At 36.1% G+C, this 27099-nt stretch overlaps 1 protein-coding gene across 3 annotated transcripts in view; it reads left to right on the top strand.

The window, feature by feature from the left end:
* The window catches only part of nos1apa (nitric oxide synthase 1 (neuronal) adaptor protein a), a 129143-nt gene that overhangs the window by 68605 nt on the left and 33439 nt on the right, over positions 1-27099 (top strand). For 2 of the 3 annotated variants that reach the window (XM_058778543.1, XM_058778545.1), the window contains exons 5-7: positions 3800-3908; positions 9140-9281; positions 11286-11443. In XM_058778543.1, coding sequence (XP_058634526.1) covers positions 3800-3908; positions 9140-9281; positions 11286-11443 — 409 coding nt within the window. The remainder of the gene's footprint in view (positions 1-3799; positions 3909-9139; positions 9282-11285; positions 11444-27099) is intronic. The other variant, XM_058778544.1, reaches the window with a different exon arrangement.

The following is a 27099-nucleotide window of genomic DNA, read 5'->3' as shown; positions in this document are numbered from 1 at the left end:
TGACTCATTCATTCATTCGATTGAGGAATGAAGTAAATGTTTACGAATGGGTCATTGAATCATTGTTTCACCTGATTCATTCAGAAATGAATCACCGATGTGTTGCTCAGAGATGCACAACAGTTCTGCTGTGGCTTTATAGGTAATATTTGCAAAATTGTGAAAATCTAAAATATAGCTTCTTATTTACTGAACTGTTGTATAAAATCACAATTGCATTGATGTTATCCGGGACAAAAACAACACTCATGTGATATCGCTTGTCATATGATGTAAATACAAGACAAAAACTCAAACAGTATCTTAAATTTTATGGGAATATTTATAAGTTTATAGGCTACATTGTTGTTGCCCTCCCTCATGTCATCACACAGTCAACTGTATGAAATGAAACATACAATCTGGTGTGGGGCGAGTGCGTTAACTGCATTAAAATATTTAATAGCATTATTTTTCCTTAACTAATTAAATTAACATGCTAAAATGGCAGCCCTTATATTTAATCATCCAACAATTTGAGGTATAATTGTATGTATTTTATGTCTGTAGCATAAACTGTACAGAACTTGTTGCATGCCAGTTTAATAGGCTTCTTAGGTTCACTGCAAGTATGAGTAATAATACCTGAAAAAAATACAAATGTGCAATGTCCTGTATATGACTTATTTCAGGGACCTTGCAAAACACATTTTAGCTTAGCCAGGCATCCCTAAAAGTCATCACTATTGATTTTTTCATTAAATCAGGATGAATGCTTTGAGATCTAAATGCTAATGTATCAACACTTTAGCCTATTCTGTCCGTGTTAAATGGCCACACTTGCTTACAATATAGAAATGGCATTACTTGGTCATTGGCATCTTATATATCTCAGAAATGAGCAAAGCAGCACTTTGCCGCCTTCTAGATATTCTTAAGACATTTGCAGAGCAACCTGTTAAATAAGGCTACGTAATGGTTGTGGAGTAAAATCACTCTCTTTCTATGATGATGGGCGGAGTAGTGTACATTACATATACTCAGCAGATATTTCAGCTCCTCATTTTGCTTTCAGACTTGATGAATTAAAGTGACGGGGGGGAAAAAGCTCTTAAACAGCATGTGTCATCTGTGCAAATCGCTGATGCGGCATGTCTCCCTGAAGTGTCAACAGCAACTAGGAGAATTCAATTAATGAGTGGGGTTTCTCTTCACCCATCTGTCCAGCACTGTGTATCAGAATCTACCCCGGAGCGGACTGGTGTTTAGGTACATCTTCCTTGCAGGGTGTATTCGATCCCTTTAGCATCACTGCAATCTTGTATCGGCAAGCACTGACATGTAACATGCTGACATTCTCAGTAGTGTGAGTGTTGGATACATATCAAGTCTGCACTGGTCCAAATCAAGACTATAGTGATCGTAAATAAATATTTCCCAGGCTAATACAACAATAACTCGGGATGTTTATGAGCTTTAGAGACAGATTTCCTCACTGTCAGGCCTTAATCACAAAAAGTCAACCTGCTCTTGCTCTTTAGTGGCAAGATCAATATAGTATTTGATTTCTAATGTCTCCGATAATAAGAGGTGTGTGATGTATATCATGACTGATATATTCACAGATAATTGGGAAAAGTATACTGATATCAATGATGGTGATGAAATTACAACCGATAATTGTAATCAGTAATATATTATACATTTGCCTTACCATTTTTTCTGTTTGACCCTGCAATATAGTGCTTATAGTGTTATTTTACCCTTAATTATTACATTTCTGTACCTGAATACTACTGTTAGCCCTTATTTTATTTGTAACTGTTATATTGTATTTATCTGTGCTTTTGTGTATTTGTTCTTATTTACTGACTGTTCGCTTGCCTTTAATCATGTTTGAACTTTCTCAGGCTAGTAGTTTTTGCTGTGGTACTAAAGAAGTTCTTAAAGTGCACTTTAAATAATAAACGGAAAGCAACATTACATTGATATAAAATAAGTGGAATTATTTTGTTTGTTTACACTGATGTTAAAAGTACATTTTCAGATTTGAGACATTACTTTTTATGTAATGCTAAAGCACTGCTGGTCACTTTCAGAAGTTGTAGTAATGCTTTCTATTCCAAGAAAGAATGTGAAACACACACAGTATATTGGTTATATAGTTTTCAGTTTTTGATATTTTTAAATATAATTTAAATTGATATCGTATGGCATATCGAGTATCGCATTATTTAACAAGCATTTTTCTTCAATATTGCACATTCCTATTCTGTATTATGTTTGGGGTTATGGGATCATCTACTATGAAAACAATGTCATTTTCCATTTTCCAAGTCAAAAAGCAAAATGAAAAAACTTGCTCTTTATATTGGGGACTGTTTTTCCACTTTCTGATGATTTATCTGCAGAACTATGTGCACACACACACAAGCATCTGGTGAGTGTTTTTGGACACTGTGTCACAAATCTGTGATTTTTATCATCTCACTGAGAATTATGTTTTAAGATGCAGCATCAAGTTTTAGAAACGCATCTATTCAGTTGATGGCTATGTAAATTTCAGCCTGATGATCAGTTTTTGTGTTCCATTTATTGTTTTGTTGATTAAAGGTACTGTGCTAATTAAAGTAAAATTCAGCATTTATAATGCATATCAGACGTTTCAAATTACCACACATGTCCATTTAAGAGGTGTATTGTATATACAGAAGGATGCACACTGTTTTCATTTGCAACATCTGTCTAGCTGCTTTACAGATATTGTATGATGCACACCACATGACCTTCCAATCTGTGTGATGACTTTGCAGCTTCATATGAGTCACATTCTCAGCTCTAATTGGTCGTTAGTTATGACTGCACAAATGATTCTTTGTAATTAGAGAGAATGAAGAGTCTCTGGGTACTATTATGTTTCTTTCACATCCGTAGTGTGGTGATTTGAATGCCGTTTTAGGCATTTCTGCTTCCTGCTGCCAGTTATTTACTCTCTGACAAACCCACTGAAACAATCTGAGATTTTTCTTTTCTTTTTCTTTTCTTTTTTTTTTTTTTGTCTGTCAAGGTTTAGTGAATAGCAAAATACAAAGTACCCCCGCCAAGCCGGCACGCACCAAACCAGCTTGCTTTTTCTTGGTGAATGTGTCATGTTGTCTAGCAATCTAGCTATTTGTCTATCATTTCTTTGGCAGTTTTACATTTGAGGTTCTCTGTGGATGTGCATGAAAGTTGTTGCAATTGACGTCGACGCATTTTATTCATCTTATTCAACAAGGTTTCTGCTCAGGATTTTCCTCAGTGCCTTGTGACAGCTGCATTGTCATTTTATCAAGCTCTGAAGAAAATCCTCTACACTGTTGTAGAGGAAATTGATCTGGATTTGCATGGTGTCAATTATTTATCTTTTGGTTTATGGCGTATTTTACACTCTGGTTGCTACTTGTCACTTGCTACAAGTCTTGTTTGCTTTGGGGTAAATGCACTCACACAGTTTCACAATAGAACTGAATGTGCTTCATTGACTTATGTTGCTTTGTTTGCTACACTTCAAGCACCATTTTTGTTTAGATGTCCAACACAAATGCACAGCCAAAGGTCATTTCTAAACACAATATTAATGGATTCCTGATTAAACGGTGCACTGTGGTGGTTTGGACCAAAATATAGCAAGAAAAATGACGCAGATGCAGGAATAAAAGCTTTTAACGGTACCGGTAAATGTTCCAGTAAATACATTTCTCCTTTTTACTCCAACTGAATCTACTGTCCTTGATGGATGTTAGATTACAATTTTTTTGTTTTTTTTTTATTTTTACAGGATATTCTACGTATCACACGACTCTCAAGATCTGAAGATCTTCAGTTACATAGCAAGAGATGGACAGAGCAACGTGTTTCGATGTAACGTCTTCAAATCAAAGAAAAAGGTAGGCATCTCTTGAGCGTGTCTTCTAGTCAAGACATTGAGTGCTGATGGTTTTCCTTGGACAATAGAATCCTGTCATTGAAGCTCCAAGCGAATGAAGGCTACTGACAGTTCCTTCCCTCTTAAGCACACTTGTTTCATTTTACTTCAGGGCATATAGATGGAAAAAAAAAAAACATCAGAAAAAAGGGAACAGCAGCCCTTGGCCATGAAACTGAAGTGCACCTTTCAGAATGGCGCTATTTTTCTTCTCAGTCGGTCTAGCATGCAGAGCAGTACAATGATCCAGCAGCGGTGCATGTAGATGAAATACTGACGGGGCATGCTTTTAGTTCTTAAAGCTGTCAAATTCTGATCCTTTTCATGCTTTTGCACTGGATTTGAATCAGAGACAAATATGAAAGCTAAATAACTGTTTAAAGACGCCCACCACCTCTGAGAAGGATTTGACATCTGAATCTATTTTTCTCTGCTTGGCTGGTTTAAATATTTATTTTTAATATTGGCAATTAATCTACAATGTCACGAGAATCAAAATAAGATTTTTCAGAGGGAAAATGATTTTTTTACTCTCCAGAACTGGTGCCTACACAGTCTATAAAGAGGAATTCATACTAGGCGATAGTTGTCACTATGACGCATAACATCACATTATCACAGAAGTTTGTATACACAAGGATCTCAGAGTGCTAAGGGCTTTACAACAGACTGTACAAGAAGTGTATGTGAAAATACAAGATGTCAAATATAATAGGCATAGGCATATGAGTACTGTATTGGACAAATACAGTATGACTGCTTTAAGTCACCAAATCATCTGTGGTGGTACTTTTTTTTTTCTCTCGTTCTCTCATTCACTGTAAAAAATATCCTGTTAATTTTATAGTAAATGGCAGCTCCTCCAGAAATTGACTGTAAATATATTGACAATGTTTCAAGTATTACAGGATGGCAGAAACTTTGTTTTACCTTAAAATGTACTGATAACCACCATAATACAACTGGATGCACAAGGTCACTCCTACCAAGACAAAACAACATCAGGGTAACACGCGTGATACTAAACAGTTTTGTTTATTCTTAATTTTATTTTTGTCAGTAATGTATTAGTGTTTTGTTACATTTTTTGGTAACACTTTACAATAAGGTGTCGTTTATTAATTATGTTTAATGCATTGACTACTATGAACTAATAATGAGCGATACATTGTTACAGTGTTGATTTAGCTTTGTTAACATTAGTTAATAAAAATACAATTGTTCATTGTTAGTTCATGTTAGCTCAGGTATATTAACATTAATAGATACACCTTTTGATTTAAATATTGAATTAGTAAATGTTGGAATGAGCATTAACTAGGATTAATAAATCCTTTAGAAGTCGTTTTTTAAAGTTAGTATATGTTTAATGTAGTTAACAAATGGAACCTTATTGTAAAGTGTTATGGCTTTTTCTGATATTAAGTTAATGGGTTTTTTATATATATTAGAAAATATATACATAATGTGTTACAAAGAGACATCTGGGAATGTTCTTTTGCTATTTTTCACCATAAATTATATGGTGGTTTGTTTTTATATTTTTCAAAAACATTTTTTTAAATGACCCATAAATTAAAAAAAAATAAATAAATAAATTAGACCATTTAAAAAAAAACAATGACAGTATGTAACTGTAAAATGACATAATGCATTGTTAAACCATATACAGTTTTTCACCATGAATTTTTACATTGAGTTTTTGGCACAGCTGAGAGAAAATAAAAACTACCACAAATGGTGTGGTTACTTGTCAATTAACAGGTTTTTATGGAAGCTTTTTTTTTTTTCTGTCACATTAACAAACATTTTTAAAGTGTGCCTTGTACCTGATTTATGCATCAGAACATTTGTAAAGTTAAGACCTAAATTCAAATCAACATCATATTTTTCCACTGAAACTAGTCTGTGTATTGTTTTTGTAAGTCTGAGCAGGCCTTTCACATCAAAGGCTTCGGGAGACATAACAGACACTAATCTGAATACAACTTTCCAGTCATCTATAATCTGACTTTTTGTTTCATGCCTCATTCTTCTTTAGATGTGAAATTGCAAATAGCATACAAAATGAGCACACTGTAATGAGAGAGATTGCCACAATATTAAAAACTATGTAGCATAGAAAACGGTTATGAAAGCCTGACACATGGACTCAATATTATCCATGTTTCTCTCATCATAAAAAAAAAGTGGTTCATCAATAGCCATAGATTTATACAGCAGAAGTTTGGCCATGGTGAAAAGCAATCAATAACAAAGTATTCTTTATTTAACAAAGATTCTTTAGAAAGAAGTCGCTCATTTGAGTTGAAAGCTTCATCTGGCCCATCATCACTGTCCATTACAGACAGAGCAATTCAGAGCTGCTCTGGGTAATTGTACATCAAGTGTGCTCTCAATAAACTGGAAATTCTGCACTGATAATTCACCTTTTACTGTCTACACACTCAAACCTTTTAGCTGAAATAATGTTGTTTAATTTTTTGCCATCTATCAAAAGACTGATAACTGATCTTCAGAATTTTGTGGAATGGAGAATGGGAATGTGACATCAGCAACACACGGCATTCTGAGACACGGACACTACAGTAGAAGCTGGGTAATAGTGGAGGTAGATATAAAAATTATATCATATATTGTACAGGAAAAAACATATTGGAATGGAAAACGCTTGCTGTGTTATGAATTGCCATATCTGCTCTCATGACTAGAGTAGAAAACAGATCTAAAATGAAGCGCATTTTTATGCTTTTCAGCTTGAAACAACACAATGGCGAAAGCAGCTCAATGAAAATAAACGGATTGACCAAAATCTGGCTTTATTTATTACCGATTCATAATTTCCGATCCGCTTGAGTTTGTAAGTGCTCACGCAATGAATAATCTACAGCTCCCCTGATTCACTGTTCAACTCTTTGTAAGAAATTGTATTTGTTCCATTTTAAGTCTAGTAAAACTTGTTTAATGCTTTCACAATATAATTTATTTCAGAGCTGCATTACAGAGGGTTGTACTTTATCCCTTAATGCTTTAACATTTAGAAATTAAGGCGATAATATGTGTTGATTTAAACATCAGTGGTTCTCAATTTCAGTCCTCACGTACCCTCACTCTGCATATTGCATGCCTCTCTTATTTAACCTGATTCAGATAACCGGCTCGTTAAATTTAAATTCATGTCTCGCACACTTTAATGCCCATTTAATGGAATATATATACGCTGCCTTCGAACTGGAATCATGGCAGAATATTCCAAGTTCGCAGGGCACTTACGTTCGAAAAGAACAAACAAGAGGATGCATGCAAAATGTGCAGAGCGGTGGGTCGCTTACATGATCAACTGGCTGAGATTAAGCTATAGTGTTTATTTATCTGGCAGCTATATCAGTGCTACCTAGTTATTAAAAACTCCTGTGTGTGTGGTACGATAGAAGGCTGCCGTATGATTTCATTGAGTGTGTATTATGTTGTTTATGTGTCCTGTCCTGGCCACACAACTGAGCGCTCGAATGAACGCAATGGATTCAAATATTAGTACATTTATTCTAAGCAAGATATTATTGCAAATACAGTTGTTTTTTCCTCTGGTGATTTGTATTTGTTGGCATTGTACGCTACTTGGCGTGTCCTAAAACATGGCGGCAACTACCCAGAATGCAACACGCAGTGACGTATAGTCCCATTCTCTATAGGTCATTTTTGTGCAGTGGTCTTATGGAGTCTGCAGACCGATGGTTGTATCCAGTGTTTAAATGCAGCTTGAATGATATTTTAACACTTAATGGATAGTCGCAACAACTAACAATTTCGTTAGACACTTGGTTTAGGGACTTATTCCATGGAAAACAAAGTTAATTGATAGGCTTCCAATTAAATTTCTTTTATATGATGTTACTGCATTGCTTTTGTGCAAACTATAAAAAAATTTAGTATCAGATTTAAATTTTTGTTCAACTTTGAAATTCCTAGTGTCTTTTGATTGCTTACATGGTTGGCTGCATTCCTGTTTTCTGCATTTGCTGGCTAACAGCATACCATCTGAAATTAAAAGTATGGGAAAGGAATCAAAAGCTGTCATGATTAATCTAAGAAACAGGTATGAGTCATATCAAAGAATTTATTTTGTTTGAGTCCCTTTGTTTTTGTTTTCTGACTGAATTGAGACTTCAAAGCCCTGTTGATGACCTCAGTTAGTGTCAGATTTTGATGAACTTTTGGTTGCTAAAAAGATAGACATCCAATATTGCAAACCATCCAAAAAATGCTAAAGGTGGCAAAGTGATGAACAACAGCTGAGATTTTTTCAGACATCCTGAGCTAGAAAACAAAACTCCTCAGTGGACTTCATCTGACATTCTGAGTTTAAATGCGATGAGTATTATCCACACACCACTGAGATGTAGGGCTTTGCTCTTGAAACCTATAGAATATTTACTATTTCAGCAACATCTTTTCAGCAACAGTCTTTTTATTGTCTGACTGTAGCATATACACTATGTATTCTATATATACACTGTCTATCTGTCCGCCTGTCTGTCTGTATTATACATTATAAACCATCTGTCTGTCTGCCTGTAGAATATAGACACTACTGTATATATATGCCATATTTACACAATATCTGTCTCTCTATTTATTTATTTATTCATTTGCTCATTCATTCATTCATTTGCTTAGTTATTTGTTTATTCAGTATTTGCTTATACTCTGTCTATAGCATATACACTGTATTCTATATATACACAATCTGTCTGTCTATAACATACATATATGTGCTGTACATGTATGTATGTCTATAGATAGAGATCCTTTATTTATTAATTTGCTCATTCATTAATTCTTTTGCTTAGTTATTTGCTTTTGCATTGGCATATGTATTTATTTGCATATTTATTTGCATACATTTTTGTATTTGCTTGTGTATTTATTTATTTGCTTGTTTGCTTATTGATTTATTTTGAAAGGAAATGGTGTTATGCTGGATTTAAAGAATATGCACAAGAAATGCATGTCCAGAATGTGTAATGTACACACTCGTCCACTTTTATTTAAAAAAAAAAAGTCATTTTGCTATTAATTCTGTATGATAAATATTAGTATTTTCAGTTTTTGTCTTCCAGAATTTTTGTTTCCACCAGGTACTTTTGATTTCAGTGCAATAATAATACTAAGCTTTCTTTCATTTCTCTGTAGAGCCAAGCCATGCGGATAGTCCGGACGGTGGGTCAGGCTTTTGAGGTCTGTCATAAACTTAGCCTGCAGCACACCCAGCAGAACGCAGATGGCCAGGAAGATGGTGACGCTGACCAGACATGCACAGATTCTGGAGTAACAGGTACTTTAATGAACTCTATCCTCTTTTCTTTCCACTTCTTTGTCATACTTGAAGTCAGTGTAGTCATCTTTCACAACAGGTTTTTATTCTTCAGACTCCCTCTAATTGATTGTCTGTTTGTGCCTCTTGAACTTGGTATGAGGGGATTACAGATGAGTGATGTTCTTGCTGATCCCTGACACTCTTTGATTTAGCAAAGGGAAAATGCATGCGGTTGTTCGAGGTATTTTGGTGCAATCCAGCGCAGTGCGTTAGAGGAAGTCTTTGTGAGCAGGGAGCTTTGATAGGCAGCATGGAACAGCACCTATGATTGCTTGTGTCTGAGGGGCAGATCTCATGGTGCATGGGCCAGGGGTTCAGGCTGATCATCCTCCCACAGCTCCCTATGGACAGGTTTTCTTTTCAAATGCAAATGAGCTCTCGTTCACCCACGCGCTGCATCTAATCCGCACAGGATTCCCCAGAACCAACACGCTGCAGTGTCACATGGATGGGACTCACTATGTTTAACAGCTCCACTGCTGTCCCAGTGATAGGACAGGGAGACCTTAATAACCCCTTTCCATAGGGAAACAGCAAACTGGTCTGAGAGCTGACACTTCAGAGCCAAACAACCGCGTAACTGCTTAAATTACTGCAAAACCTGCCAACAAATAAGTATAGTGCTTTATAGCCTATGTTTATGAAGTAAAAAAAAAAATAAAGATGTTGGTCCCACTTTATATTAGGTAGCCTTAAATACTATGTACTTGCATCAAAAATAAGTACAATGTACTTATTGTGTTCATATTGTATTGCAAAACATTTTCGCTGCTGTTGAGGTGGGATACAGGTAAAGTTAGGTAGGTTTAAGGCTGGAGGGAAGTTGTAAGGGATAAAAATGTATTTAAAATAGGGATTTAAAATATAAATGCAATATAAAAATGTATAGTATGTACACAATAAGTGCATTGAACCAAATGATTAATTTGAATGTAAGTACATAGTAGTCCACTTAATATAAAATGGGACCTAATTACCAAGTTTTTTGGCTTCAAACTTGTACTGTAATTCGTTTTTTTTAAGTATGTAATTGAATTAATATAAATTCACATAAATATCCACATGATATTAGTTAAAATTTAATATTAGACAAATGGGGAAAATAAAATGTCTAGGTCAGTGTGCAATATACTATTATACTATACATAGGAATGTGATTTTTATTTTATTTTAAAAAAAATTTTTCTGCTCCAGAATTGACTTTTAGCCTGTGGAAATACCAGAGAAGATCTGTGAAGGACTGTGTGTCCCATTACTGTACATGTGTTTAAGTGTAGAGTAAATGCCTCTGACCTCAGTCTATTTCCTTTTTTAACTCTCGTGTTATGTTCAGTAACACAATACAGAGTTTATGATCTGGGTTAAACTGTCACCCTAAAATAACTATAATTCCTCCAAATTGTATTTGAATTTAATGGCAATTAAGTTATTGATTGATTTGATTTGATTTGATTTGATTTGATTTATCTACATTTTTTATTTATATATATGTGTATGTATATGTAGTTTTACATGTAGTATAGCATGTCGCACCACAGGACACGGCTGTCACTGCTTGCCATGTCATGTCAACTATCCATTTCCAGAAATACAGACCTGCTGTGCAGACCGAGTGAAGGTGTGGTCAAAACATACACGGGGCCCCATATCAGTAACACTTCTGTCCCACAAGGGATCCACAGTTAACACAGTCAACAACATCAGTGTTTGGTCAGAATAAATCTATTTGTGTATATACCTGTGTGTGAATAAAAGCAATACTATCAAAAAAACACTAACCGAAAGTTAGTCCCTTTAGACCCTGCAGTTTCCATGTTCCAACAAGACAATGCATGATGGCATAAACCTATAAAAAGGCTCATGCTTCATTTTTATTTTCAGTGAATTTTTCCTTTAATCCCTATATCATGCTTAACATCTCAGCAATAAATATTTAGCAAGATGAATTGTTTCTCTTCAAAGGGCGGGAGCTCACAGGGGCCGAAAAGCCGGCTGCAGATGAGACGGACATTGATGCAGAGGAGCTTCCCCTCCCCGACAGCACAATGGACGAGTTCAGTCGTGGAGTCACTGACCTGGATGCGGCCAAGAAAGAGGAAGATGTCACCAAGGACAAAAAGGTATCCAGCTGCAGCTCGCTTGCCCACTTAATTATTCAATCCATATCAATAATTAACCACAATCTTCTATAATGTCGAGCTCTCGAAGTGGTTTGCTAAAATGCTGTGTATCAGCTTTTATGCACACATCCTTTGCGCTGTATCTTCCAATTAACTTGAGTAATCGAGGGAAGGTTATTCAGCACGTATTTATTGTTTTGCAGATTAGGTTTGTTTTATGCTCGCGGCTGTTCAGCCTGGGGTCCAGATGTAGCTATAAAACCATTAGCATAATCTTGTAGTGTGAAAGCCGCTGTGCTGCAAAGGATTATGTAATGATACTGTGACCCTGACTAGCTGAGACATTCTTCAAGAGAATCATTATGGTAATGACAGTTTAGTGCTGAGGAGAGGAAGGTAACAAACAAGGAACTGGAGTACCGGTTGCATTGCATCAGATTCGTCTCTATGGATAAGTTTCACCATCTGGATCATCCAAATGACAAGCATTCTAATAGAGTTGGACTGAGGATTCGAGTCAGCCCTAAAATAGCATTATGAGTATTCATTCCATTGAATGCAGGCTTTCTGTTGTCCATATAGCTTATTTGTTCTACCTCGCTGATGCCTGTTTATCTTTCCGCTCAGGCATAATTTTGTGGGTTTGTTGCATCAGTGTCTGGGGCGATGAGCCTGGAATCATGTCTGAGACTGATAAGACACTCCTCTCCTCAGGAAATTACAATGTCAGAAATGTTTGGGTTGTTTCAGATGATTGTTCCATGATTTATAAGCCAGTCAGAAACTTTTACTCTGTGCCAGAGAAAGTTCCCATGCCAGCCTCGGAGGTATCGTGTCCTTATTTCATTTGGTTTCAAAGTTTTTGACCCAAATGGAAATTTTGCAATCCAGTATAGCTCAAATGAGGTTTAGTGGCAAGTCTAATGGATAAAAAGGGGCAGTGTGTTTAACAAAAGCGTGGCTCCTAGATAAAACTCATGCCTCCTAGATAAAACTCATGCCTTATTGTTTCCTTGAGCCTCAGCTGCTACTTAAATTTGAAGTACCATAATTAATTTTTTTTTTTAAGACTGTATTCCAGATACTCAAATCTTGCATAATTTTCTTCAATTTTGAATTTCTCATAGTATTTGAGAAATTCATACCTGTCTTGATTGAAGCACATTCTTCTGTAGTTTGAATTTAGCCATTGCTAAATTCAAACTACAGAAGAATGTGCTTGTCCTGTTTAATACATTTATTTTAGGGATGAACAATATATGTATATTTATTTTATTTTATTTTTTCCGTTATCAATTGATATTGGATATATCTGTAGATATTGAATTGTTTTTGCTAATTTTTTCTATTTTTACATTTCTTTTACCTTTGCTATCATTTAACACTACCTTAATTTTTTATATAAGATTCAATCTTTAGCAAATCTCAAAATCTATGCTCATTTTTCATTCTGTACATTTTATAATGCCATGACACCTAAAGACCCCGATATACTTCAAACAAAATCGAAGAACGAATTACGACGACATCTTTTTGAACAAAATCAGGCCGAAACTAAATTCGTTTTGAGTTCGTTTTGGCTCCTAAACACCTTTGCCCTACTATTGGTCCGTGGAGAGTACGCAATCGGTGGGTGTGTTCTGGAACTCCACCTTCTTTGATGTGCGATTTTATTTTTTTTCCCCCACTTTGTTTCTCCTTCAACGGAGGTCAGGCGGGAGAACAACATCTCCAAGTCACTAGCAACATAGATACACTGTGTCGAATAGCTGAGCTGCCACAAATATATCCGCACCTGTACGATCGCTCGTGGATAGACTTTAAAGATTCAGAGAAAGCATTTAATTCCTAGAAAGAAATTGCATCGAAGCTTGGTGCCGACGACCCAGAGTTATGCAAAAAGTGATGTAGAGAAACATCAGATGTGTTTCCGAAGCCATGAAAAGAAAGGAAAGAGTAAAGATATAAGGTAGCAAAAACCAAATACATGTTTCAAATAAATGTTACACCATACTGCTGCTGCTGCTTTTGTTGTTCTTTCAATAAGTGAATTTAAAAGGTATACAGTAAATGAAATGCCAAAAGAACATACAAGAATAAACCTTTGTTTTTATCAAATCGTGACACCACATTAAATATAAAAAGGTGTAATAATTTATCCAGTTTAATAAAATGAATGAACACTAATACAAACAGGTTTGTGTTATTGAGATGACTCCAATTTTTTATTTTTTTTCCCACATCACGCTAAAGTTTTCAGACCATGAGCCATTCACACTTAAAGGACTGATTATGGAAATGGAATGGTTCTTTTGTATTGCAAACATGATACTTGACTCTGAACTGCTGCTGCGCTCAGGCGTCGCGACACGTTTACATTAATCTACAACCTGCCTCCAGCAGCGTTGGACTTTTGGGTGTTGGAATGTTCGAAAACAGTGTACCATCACTCAGCCTTTTCGAACTTCTTTTTGCCCCCAAACAAAGGACGAAAACTAACTTCGTTTGAAGTATATCGGGGCCTTAAATCAAAAACAATACATATAAACCGATTGATTGTATTTTTCAATATTTTATTTTTAATCAAAATAGTAATAATGTAGAATTTATTATAATATAGATTTAAAATATTGGCTGTTTATCGTTTTCTGGCCTTACATAATATATAAAAAGTTATATGCCAGAATTTTACAACTATTTCCGACTAGCCTACATTTACTGGAGTCACAGACAAACTTTAATCACAAGTTTATGTGATATGTGTGATGTGACACCCACTGTCATATTTTCTGTTGACATCTGTTACTACTACCATGGTAACAGACATTATTTAAGTTACTGACTTTGGTTGCTTGATCATACAGGCAGTATTTTATCCTTTTTCTGCCTGCTGTTGTGTGAATGGGACAGTATAAGATTATCAGTAAATACGGTTGTCAGTTCCAAACGCCAACGGTGTGAATGTAATCAAAGAGGTTGTTTGATCTTAAAAATTATTCTTGTCTCTCTGGTTTTCAAAGAAATGTGATTTTTATAACTGAATCATACATGTGTACATTTGGCACTTTTGGCAGGAGATTTAAATTTAGCATTTCAGCAAATGTCTTCATGCATAAAGCCTCTGAGAGCGTGCCGTCATACTCCTACATAAGCAGATCATTTTAGATTCTTGTACACTGAAGAACAGGGATACTCATGCCATCCTCAAGGACTTGTGGAGCGGAAATGGACTGATAGTGTAGGAGTTCATGCTGTTTTTTTTAGGGTTGGTACAAGTGTCAGAGCCGTTCGGTAAGCCTGCAGTCAGTTGTGCTTGTGCTCTGTCAACTCCATGTGCCTTTTGAGTCTACCGATATGAACGTCAGCTTAGCCCGGAGTATTTTTTGTTTTTAAACCTAGCTAATTATTAGATTATTCATTTCTTCCTCATTAGTTGAAAGGTTTTAAAATCCCAGTGCATGCTTTAAAGAGAAACTTTACCTGATTAATGGTTGGAGATCTATTTGTAGAATTGATTAGTAAGTCAAATATGAGGGAATGTTTGTAATGGCATGCTGAAAGTCTCTTGGTCTATGTTGAGGTTAGGCACCCTAAGTCGGAGTCAGTGGATATTAGTTAGTGGGCAGAATACTAATCTTTTGGTCCCTTCTAAAATGACATTTATACACGTACAGATTTTATTTTGCCTGGTGTTTTCACTTAGGAATGTGACCTTTTTAAGTGCATTTTTAATCCACATTCTGAGCATGACCTTGTCACTTTATTATAATTGCTAATTGAAATTGGAAGGCGGAGAAATAAATAACACTCTAAATGGTCTGGTGTGCACTCCAATTTAATTTAAGTTGAATTGAAAATGTTTTAAAGAGAGGGTTTTTTTTTTTTTTTTTTTGTTTTTTAAATTACAATATTTTAATTACTTATTTTATTATTTTTATTTTGTTAATATTATTTTATAATTTTATTTAAGTGATTCATTTTAGAATCATTTTTGAAAATCAGATTTTTTTTTTTCTCCCCCTCTTTTATTTTTGTTGCATCAACTAATTAATATAAAGAGCTTGAATCTTTATATATTATACCCATTGAATATGGGATGGTTTACAAACGGGAATTCTGTTGTATGTGTGTGTGTGTGTGTGATTGTTTAATATGCAAAGTAGAACAAATTACCATGCTTATTGTGTTTCCTATCCTGCAGGCAGTTAATTAGTATAGCAAATCTCGGTTTCACCCCACCATATTGTTTTTGGAAATTGGCAGATGCTTTCTAATAAAATGAGAAGTTTGGCGTTTCTGTGACTGTTTGAATGGCGTTCCTCTCTGAGCTTTTATAATGAATGGGCCAGGGACTCTTGGTGTGCACAAGTGGTTGCATCCCGTTTTATAAGAGACTGCAGCGTGCTTTGGAGGATTTCTGCACAAAACGGTCACTGAATAACTAATGAAAGCAATTAGTCCTTCTCAACAATTCTGAACTTTACCCAATGTCAGACCTCAGTACCACAGTCTGGAAACTCTGTGGCAGCCTATACTGCTGTGGGATTTTCATAGCAGAGGCTGAAATATAGAGAAATGAGACTACTAGCTCTGATCATATCAGACAATCTCTGCCAGGCAAACAGCCAGGTTTCTACCATGAATTACAGTAGTTCCCTTTAGTTACAGGGCCCATATATCTCTTGGATGCAGGTAGAATAAGTCTAAAACCAGCCAGACCCCCGAGGAGCTGGACATCACAGACTGGAAGTACGAAGACTGTGTGTAAATATAGCCCTGTTTCTTCATTTTGGAGAAGTGTCTATCCAGATCAGACTGTTCATGTGAAAAGTGTTTGGAGATGGGATTTTGGGAAATGGAGGTATGGAGGCTCGCACTCAAGAGCCCTCGGGCCTGAAATCCTAGATGGTACCCGTAAGCCAAAATGTGTTTCAAAGCAATGTCAGTTTCTCTGGATAATTCATGATGAACTGAGTTTAGCCCATGTATCCATGTAAGAGGCAGCTTTACTTTTGCCCTAGTGCTCAATTTCAGAAAATCCTCTCCTATGTATTGCTGTTTTCACCAGATTGGTGGTTAGACACTTTAGAGCAGCCAGAGGGATGTTTGGTGTGCTGCTTCATGTCTGTGCTAGATGGGACTAGAGATGGTCTTCCGCCCCCCTTCACCATTCGAGTTTTTGTTTGTTTGTTTTTTATGTTTGCTTTTTGTTTGGTGTGTTTTTGTTGTGTTTGTTTGAGTTGTTTTGTTTTATAATTTTTTTTCAAATATCTGCTAGATGGGATTATAGAGATTTGTGGTTCTTATTTCAGCCCCCTTCACCATCCCAGTTTAATTAAGGATAAGCTCACTCCAGAATTAAAATTTCCTGATAATTTACTCACCCCTATGTCATCCAAGATGTTCATGTCTTTCTTTCTTCAGTCAAAAAGAAATTAAGGTTTTTGAGGAAAACAATCCAGGATTTTTCTCCATATAGTGGACTTCAATGGGGATCAATGGATTGAAGGTCCAAATTGCAGTTTCAGTGCAGCTTCAATGGGCTCTACACAATCCCAGCCGAGGAATCTGGGTCTTATCTAGCGAATCGATCTCTCATTTTCTTTAAAAAAAAAAAGAACATACTTTTTAACCACAAATGCTCGTCTTGCACTTTTTTTTACTCGTCCATCTTTTTTCTGTTGTTTTGTATTGTTTTCGTTTTTTAATAACTTATTAAGAGTTAGCCTATTTGCTCACTGTGTTGTTTAGTTGGCTAACAGAAACCCACTGTTCTTGTTGCACAATAACAGAACATGATGCCAGCAAGGCTAAGGTCATGGGTTCTTTTCCCATTTGACAGATATAGCCTATTGGCAAAATGTTTATTTTGCCTATATGTCACTCAGAGTTGCTTTAGATAATACTGTCTGCTAAACACGTGCATATAGATTTTAGATATTTATTTCTAGTGTTTGTGTTATTTGAATATGTTCCTCTTCCAACATATTCAATTCAGACAGCAAGCTCACAGCTCTTAGGCACGATTTCTTTTGTCATGGTGCTGTAGATTTTAGATTTGCCTTACTTTGACTTAATTAGCATCCTTTTCCTTTGTTTTTCCTCTAAACACATTCATTTCGTTGCAGCTGAGAGGAGACATAAAAGAACAGACTCTGAAAAGGAAAAGCTTTCTGCATCAAGAGCCTTTGCAGCCAGTTTAGTTTTATCACTTTGATGTTTGCCATGCATGAGCTCTTGAGAGATGAACTCGTATACCTAGAAAAGTTGGTCCCTTTTTACACTTAAGTGTTTTTAAACACAAATCTTATAGAAGAATATACGTGTGTTCATACATTTGTGCAGTTTGTGTGTATTTTTCATCTTTGAAAAGCTTGTATTCTGGCATGCCAATGCATTACAGTGTCATGAATGAAACCGAAAAGCCGTAAGGTGCTTTTTCTTTAACAAAGAATGAAACAGAAAAAAAGAGATGGACAGTTAGAAAGAAAATAAAAAAAATTTCTTATTGTTGATTTAGTATTCATACAGAAAACAGCCTTTGCACTTTCTGCGCCAACACTCTTAACCGTAGGGAACCAAACAGATACTGAATCGCCTCTGCTAGGTAACAATGGATGGCTAAAAAAAAAAGCAAACCACAAATGAATTTTAACTGAGCAACTTCGACTATGCTGAGATGTGTAGTCTAAATGCTGATAAAGCTTTGGCATTTCACTCTCAATGATCTTTCAGACATTATAACAAAGCCCTTTTGTCTTTATAATTCATTCAGTCATAAATTTAGATCACGTTTTGAAAGGATGCACGATTATTCAGTGCATGATTAGTTCATTCACTTCTATCCATATGCTAATGTGTTACAGTGACATTTAACATTAGTTTGAAAACGTGGAAGACAATAAAAGCCAACAGCTTTATGGTGGCACTTAATCATCTTTAGTGTTAGTTGGCTATTTAACAGCTTGGACCTCTTTTGATTCTCCTTCAGACTGTGTCTGACAACCATCCCAGCTCATGTTATTTAATGCCATTCTGTATTTTTCAAGATGCTGAATGAACCACCACAGTGGGAAAAGGATCCTTTATAAACTTGCTGTAAAAAGTGGTTATTTGAGATTGTTTGATGTTTCAGGTCATTGTTCTATACTCTTTAAATCCTGACATCTCAATGGAGGAAATCCATGTGGACTATGTTTTAATAGACACACTAGTTTTGTCTGATCTTTTTGAAGCTGTATTATTAGGGTGTGCCGGTACCCTCAGGCAACTTTTAGTGTTATAACTATAACAATGCAAACGGTTTTCTCTTGTGACTTTTCAGACATTATTGTCTCGAGACTGTCATGTTAGTGAGAAAGGTAACAGTGCTCACTTACATCCTCACTGTCTTTGCTGTTAAAATCCTTCAGTATTGTATTCTAGTTCCCTATGTCATGTTCCTGTCCTCAGGGCTACTCAACTTTGAAAAGCTCAAGGGCCACAAAGCCTCAAGATGTCTTTTGATCAAAGAGCTGAATTTTTTTTTTTTCTTTTTTCTGTTCTTCATATTGAGTAGCACTGACTCAGGTAGTTAAGTGTTTATGCTCTCATTTCACTTAAATACCCTTCATGCTTAATTCAACAAGAGCTGTACAAACCTCTCTACAGTGGGTACGGAAAGTATTCAGACCCCCTTAAATTTTTCACTCTTTGTTATATTGCAGCCATTTGCTAAAATCATTTAAGTTCTCTTTTTTTTTTTTTTCATTAATGTACACACAGCACCCCATATTGACAGAAAAACACAGAATTGTTGTAATTTTTGCAGATTTATTAAAAAAGAAAAACTGAAATATCACATGGTCCTAAGTATTCAGACCCTTTGCTGTGACACTCATATATTTAACTCAGGTGCTGTCCATTTCTTCTGATCATCCTTGAGATGGTTCTACACCTTCATTTGAGTCCAGCTGTGTTTGATTATACTGATTGGACTTGATTAGGAAAGCCACACACCTGTCTATATAAGACCTTACAGCTCACAGTGCATGTCAGAGCAAACGAGAATCATGAGGTCAAAGGAACTGCCTGAAGAGCTCAGAGACAGAATTGTGTCAAGGCACAGATCTGGCCAAGGTTACAAAAAAATTTCTGCGGCACTTAAGGTTCCTAAGAGCACAGCGGCCTCCATAATCCTTAAATGGAAGACGTTTGGGACGACCAGAACCCTTCCTAGAGCTGACCATCCGGCCAAACTGAGCTATCGGGGGAGAAGAGCCTTGGTGAGAGAGGTAAAGAACCCAAAAATCACTGTGGCTGAGCTCCAGAGATGCAGTCGGGAGATGGGAGAAAGTTGTAGAAAGTCAACCATCACTGCAGCCCTCCACCAGTCGGGGCTTGTGTGGAGAAAACCAGGCACTGCTCATCACCTGTCCAATACAGTCCCAACAGTGAAGCATGGTGATGGCAGCATTATGCTGTGGGGGTGTTTTTCAGCTGCAGGGACAGGACGACTGGTTGCAATCGAGGGAAAGATGAATGCGGCCAAGTACAGGGATATCCTGGACGAAAACCTTCTCCAAAGTGCTCAGGACCTCAGACTGGGCCGAAGGTTTACCTTCCAACAAGACAATGACCCTAAGCACACAGCTAAAATAACGAAGGAGTGGCTTCACAACAACTCCGTGACTGTTCTTGAATGGCCCAGCCAGAGCCCTGACTTAAACCCAATTGAGAATCTCTGGAGAGACCTAAAAATGGCTGTCCACCAACGTTTACCATCCAACCTGACAGAACTGGAGAGGATCTGCAAGGAGGAATGGCAGAGGATCCCCAAATCCAGGTGTGAAAAACTTGTTGCATCTTTCCCAAAAAGACTCATGGCTGTATTAGATCAAAAGGGTGCTTCTACTAAACACTAAGCAAAGGGTCTGAATACTTAGGACCATGTGATATTTCAGTTTTTCTTTTTTAATAAATCTGCAAAAATGTCAACAATTCTGTGTTTTTCTGTCAATATGGGGTGCTGTGTGTACATTGAGGGAAAAAATGAACTTAAATGATTTTAGCAAATGGCTGCAATATAACAAAGAGTGAAAAATGTAAGGGGGTCTGAATACTTTCCGTACCCACTGTATGTATTATATATTTGTTATTTTGTAACCCTCCCATCATACCACAGAGAGTTGTTTGGTGAACAATGGCAGGTCCCAGTGAATGACAGAGAAAGGTGGTACAATCCAAGCAGAGATTGAACAAAATTATGAATAAATCTTTTATTTTCTTTCGAAACATGGTGCCTTAAAAATGTGTTTTGTTGAAGAAAATGTGGTGTTTTTTTGGGTTGATGTTGAGTTAATTTAGTGGTCTTTAGTGGATTTCTTTTCTGTAGTACTTTGGATTTGTTTGAACTGGTTGTATTGTTTTCGTTTTTTGATTTTATTTTAAAGCAATAAAGAGGTTTTGTACCTTCTTTCTTTCTTTCTTTCTTTCTTTCATTAAGGGTGAGGCACCCTTAAATTTCATTATTGCTGGTGGAATTATCTTAATTAACTCTATCTGGGCAATCCAATCCTTGATAATATTCAAGAAATGGGTGATAGCTCATCTGTTAAGTTATTAACTGCTGACTTAAAAATAATAATAATAACTTCTAATCTTTCAATATTTCTTAAATCCCTCCCTGTTCTAGCTTGTACTGTTCTAGGTGATGTTTAAAATTATTTATTGCTAGCAATTCTTGAGTTATTGCCTTGTATTCATCATTTGTAAGCTGCTTTGCATAAATGTACCTGCTAAATAAATGTAAATTATTCTTAGTTTTAAATCTTTTTTTTTTTTTAAAGCTATTTATTTGTTATTAAAGGGTGAGCCACGATTTTATCAAACAAAACTGATAAATTATTCTTTTTTTATCTTATTTTATTACGTTTTATTTTAATTTCAAATTATTTGTTTAATTAAAATTCAGAGGTAGCCAATATGTGCCACCACTTTTTTTTTTTTTTGTGTTATATACAGGTGCATCTCAATAAATTAGAATGTCGTGGAAAAGTTCATTTATTTCAGTAATTTAACTCAAATTGTGAAACTCGTGTATTAAATAAATTCAATGAACACAGACTGAAGTAGTTTAAGTCTCTGGTTCTTTTAATTGTGATGATTTAGGCTCACATTTAACAAAAACCCACCAATCTCAACAAATTAGAATACTTCATAAGACCAATAAAAAAAAAAAAACATTTTTAGTGAATCGTTGGCCTTCTGGAAAGTATGTTCATTTACTGTATATGTACTCAATACTTGGTAGGGGCTCTTTTTGCTTTAATTACTGCCTCAATTCGATTCTCAATTCAATAGATTCTCTATGGGGTTCAGGTCAGGCGAGTTTGCTGGCCAGTCAAGCACACCAACACCATGGTCATTTAACCAGCTTTTGGTGCATTTTGGCAGTGTGGGCAGGTGCCAAGTCCTGCTGGAAAATGAAATAAGCATCTCCATAAAGCTTGTCAGCAGAAGGAAGCATGAAGTGCTCTAAAATTTCCTGGTAGATGGCTGCGTTGACTGTGGACTTCAGAAAACACAGTGGACCTACACCAGCAGATGACATGGCAGCCCAAATCATCACCGACTGTGGAAATTTCACACTGGACTTCAAGCAGCATGGATTCTGTGCCTCTCCAGTCTTCTTCCAGACTCTGGGACCTTGATTTCCAAATGAAATGCAAAATTTACTTTCATCTGAAAAGAGGACTTTGGACCACTGAGCAACAGTCCAGTTCTTTTTCTCCACAGCCCTAGGTAAGATGCTTCTGACGTTGTCTCTGCTTCAGAAGTGGCTTGGTTGCCCTTTTCCTGAAGATGTCTGAGCGTGGTGACTCTTGATGCACTGACTCCAGCTTCAGTTCACTCCTTGTGAAGCTCTCACAAGTGTTTGAATCAGCTTTGCTTGACAGTATTCTCAAGCTTGCACTCATCCCTGTTGCTTGTGCACCTTTTCCTACCCAAATTATTCCTTCCAGTCAACTTTGCATTTAATATGCTTTGATACAGCACTCTGTAAAAAGCCACACCTTTCAGTAATGACCCTGTGTGACTTACCCTCTTTGTGGAGGGCTTCAATGTTCGTCTTCTGGATCATTGCTAAGTCAGCAGTCTTCTCCATTATTGTGGTTTCAAAGAACAAGGGATACCCGGAATTTATACTGTAGGGATGGTCATTTATTGAAACTCAAATGTAAATATTCTAATATTTTGAGATACTGATTTTGGACTTTCATGAGCTGTAAGCTCTAATCATCAAAATTAAAACAAAAAAAACCTTTTGAAATGTTTTACTTTACATGCAATGAATCTAAAATATATGAACGTTTCACTTTTTGAAATAACTTACAAGAAAAAATTTACTTTTTCACGACATTCTAATTTATTGAGATGCACCTGTATATATAGCATTTAGTACTGGAGTAACTTTTACAATCAATGTTAACAAACATTTTTACATTTCATAATGTGCTTCTTGATGCTGTCACTAAAAGCTTCTTCTCTGAGAAACCCAGAAGCAAGAAAGCAAATTTGTGTAACATCGCAATAATTCCCTCTATACGTCTCTAACACTGTCAAGGACGTCTCCGAGAAAGAAAAAAAAAAGTCAATAAACAGGAGGCAGCAATCTGCCTTGCAGAAAGCCCTGAGCAGAAAAGCAATGAGGGCATTTGTGTGGCCGCTAGCAAATCTCAGTCAGCCCAGCCGTGAGCTGAACATTGCTCTTTTACCCTTGTTTACCCTCAAGGGCTCAGCGCTTTCACTAGGGTACAACCAACACTTCACATATTCAGAAAGCTCGGCATATTGCACAGGTTCAGGAGAGGCAATATGTCTAGTCTACAGACATGAGTTATAGCATTTTGCTCCCAAGCTTGTTGTATTTCATGTGCTGCTGAGTGTGTTTCGATGTGTGTCGTTCTGTGTCTGACTGGAATATCAAACAATGTTTAAAAAACATCCTTATTTACATTCAGGTCTTTACGTTTGTTTCTTGTATAATGAATATGCAACACTGTTAGACTCCTGGATTGTTTCACCAATTATCAAAAAGACCAGCATATAGTAATTGTGTGCTTGAAAGAAAGACTTACATTGTAATACTCAGCATATTTTCTTTTTTATGCAAGATGTGCAGACTTTCTCAGAGGTGGATTAGTTTGTTGTTAGATGTAATCCACTTTTAAATGCATTGCTTTCAAGTACAGAACATCCATCCTGGACTATCAGAGACCTCAGCACATTTTCATCTTAGCTTTACGTGCCAGATAAGAAGTTTTTTGATGTTTAGAAGGATACATGTAGGAATCAACACTTTTTTTTTTTTCCAAGAAGTTTCTGCTCTGGATGACAGTCAGCTTATCTGCTTTGTAAAGTCGATATACACTTTGAGACTCTGCAAACTTTCCGGTGAAGTCTTTTGACTAGGTGTCTTAATCTCAGCCTCAGATATACCGCTCACAGTATGTTCACTGAGTGTCTGATGCGTTTTGTACATGAAAATATTAAGAGCTGGCTCAAAAGCAGCTGTTCCAATTTGATTGGCTCACTTTTTCACAATTTCGTGCCTTGAAACAACTTTTGAGTAAAAAGTAATTACTGGATTTGATAAAGTTGCCAACAAATCTTCAGATGCTGAGAGATTAATGGAGACACAAAGTAAGTAAATTAGTGTCAGTGAGCAAAACTCTGTTTTGCATTTTACACTACTGTTCAAAAGTTTTAAAGAAATTAAGACTTGAGCAAGCATGTACAGACGTGGTCAGAATTGTTGGTACCCTTGGTAAATATGATCAAAGAAGGCTGTGGAAATAAATCTGCATTGTTAATCCTTTTGATCTTTTATTTTAAAAAATCACAGAAATCTAAGCTTTCATTGGAGAATAAGAATTTAAAATGGGGGGAAATATCATTATGAAATAAATGTTTTTTATGTTGGACACAATTACTTGTACCCCTAGAAAATATATCTGAAATATATTCCCATTCATATTCAAAATTTTGAGCACACCAGCGTGATTATGAACATGAAATTATCCAGCCATGGCTTCCTGTTTCACAGAAATATAAATAGGAGGGAAAACAAAGCCCAAATTCCCTTAATCATCCATCACAATGAGAAAAACCAAAGAATATATTTCTGATGTGCAGCAAAAGATAATTGAGCTTCACAAATTAGAAAGTGGCTTTGAGAAAAGAGCTAGAGCAGTGAAAATTCCCATTTCCACCATCAGGGCAATAATTAAGAATTTCCAATCAACATAAAATGTTACAAAACTGCCTGGAAGAGGACGTGTGTCTATATCGTCCTAATGCATGGTGAGAAGGAGAGTTTGAGCGGCTAAAGACTCTCCAAGGACCATAGCTGGAGAATTGCAGAAAAAGGTTGAGTTTCGGGGTCAGAAAACCTTTAAAAAAAAAAAAAAAAAAAGATCAAACAGCACCTACATCACATGTTGTTTGGGAGGGCTTCAAGAAAAAAATCAAGAAAAGAAAATGTTTTCACCAAAAAACTCCAGCATATTCCGTTATCAGACACGACTGGAACTTCAAATGGGACTGGCTTCTATGGTCAGATGTAACTAAAAATTTAGATTTTTAGCAGCAGACACTCAAGATGGGTTTGGTGAACACAGGGATAAATAGTACCCCATGTGTACAATGAAATATACTGCTGTATTTTTGATGTTGTGGGCCTATATTTCTGCTGGAGGTCCTGGACATCTTGTTTAGACACATGGCATCATGGATTCTATCAAATACCAACAGATAAAAAAATCAATAAGTGACTGACTCTGTTAGAAATCTTATAATGGGCCATGTTTGGATCTTCCAACCGGACAATAATCCAAAAACAAACCTTAAAAACAACACAAAAATGGGTCACTGAGCACAAAACCAAGCTTCTGCTATGGTCCTCTGACCTGAACCCTATAGAAAATGAGTGGGGTGAACTGAAGAGAAGAATCACCAATATGGAGCTGGGAATCTAAAGGGTCTGGAGTGATTCTGGATGAAGGAATGGTCTCTGATCTCTTGTCAGGTGTTCTTTAACCTCATCAGGCATTATAGGAGAAAACTTTTATACTATTTTCGCAAATGGAGGTTTCAAAAAGTATTGAATAAAAGGGTACCGTTAATTGTGTCCAATGTGTATTAGAGAAAAACATTTATTTCATAATGATATTTCCCCCCATTTTAAATTTTTATTCTCCAATGAAAGGTTAGATTTTTGTGAATTTTTAAAATAATAGATCAAAAGAATTAACAATGCAGATTTATTTCCACAGCCTTCTTTGATCGTGAGTTACACGATCAAAACAGAAAACAGTTCTTTTAAATTGTAACCATATTTCACAATATTACTGTGTTTTAACGTGTTTTTTATCAAATATATTCAGCCTTGGTGAGCATGAGAGACTTTTTTCAAAAACAAAACAAAGAAACCCCAAACTTGAACAGTAGTGGGAAAAAGTCTGTACTTCTATATGTGGATGGGCAAAAAAGTCTAGGTTGGAAGTTTGCTTGTGCAGAGGAAGCTGTAAAGTGGAAAAGGCTTTCTGCTGGTTGTCAAAAGTCTGGCAATGCAACACAAATCTGTGTGACACATAAATCTCATAGAATCTAAACACAAGTTTCTTACAGTTAGTGTTGTATACCTACCCTCTGTATGAACTTTCAGTTGAAAAACATTCGGCAGCTACCATAATAATGGATTAACATTGGCATAGAGCAAAGAAAATAAGAGCAAAACCTTTTTTGATATTGTTATTCTCCACCTTGAAGTATGAAAAAATTCTGAACTGAAGACAGCTGTTGTAGAAAATCCAAGGCATCTGCTGTGACATTTCAGAAAATATGGAGATCTGTATGTAAGCTGTAGCACCTGTATAAGAAGTTTATTTAAAAACCATACTACACCAGTGGCCTTATTCCACAGGCATGCTGTAATCCAATGAAATATAATGAGGTTATTTGCACTATAATAGCAGTGTACGCCATAGATTGCTGAATTATTTGTTCACATAGACACTGCTTCTTAGTCTCTCAATTTCTTTCCAAATCTTTTCCTCTTTAGAAATGGGATTTTAATTTTTTCCCATTTTGATGTTATACTTTGACATTACAGATTGTTGACATTGTATTGAAAGTCTTCACAAGGAATCTTCTGGGCAACATCAACCCCTAACCACCACATGAGAACTGCCAAATACAGAAACAAGGGAACATGTGCGGAGATTTTACCGCTTCACAAAGCATCCCGTGTGAAATGGCCTTTAGAGAGTTGAGTTTGTGAAGCATGACAGACATTTCCATATACTTCCTTACTGATCTTTTTCTGCCTCTGTAGGTTTGTATTTGACCCAGTCCAAAACCTCAGGTGTTCATGGATCCTGAAGATGATCGCTAAAGCAGCACTACAGGCTTTTAGTAGCTGCTGTTGATTACACATCCGTCACATAATCACAGATTAACTAATTAGGTTTTTCTGCAGCAGTTAATTGAAAGCACTCAAATGAACGCTATTTCCCTTGATACCTTTTAGCAGATGTGTTTTCTTCAGCCATTTACCAAAGACTGTTCTGCATTGTATTTCCTGTTACATAGCAAAAAAAAGAAAAGAGTACAGA

This window comes from Onychostoma macrolepis, chromosome 06 (assembly GCF_012432095.1).
Source record: "Onychostoma macrolepis isolate SWU-2019 chromosome 06, ASM1243209v1, whole genome shotgun sequence".
Lineage (NCBI taxonomy): Eukaryota > Metazoa > Chordata > Actinopteri > Cypriniformes > Cyprinidae > Onychostoma > Onychostoma macrolepis.
The sequence above is the reverse complement of the archived record's forward strand: the minus strand, read 5'-3'. Positions and strand labels throughout refer to the sequence as shown.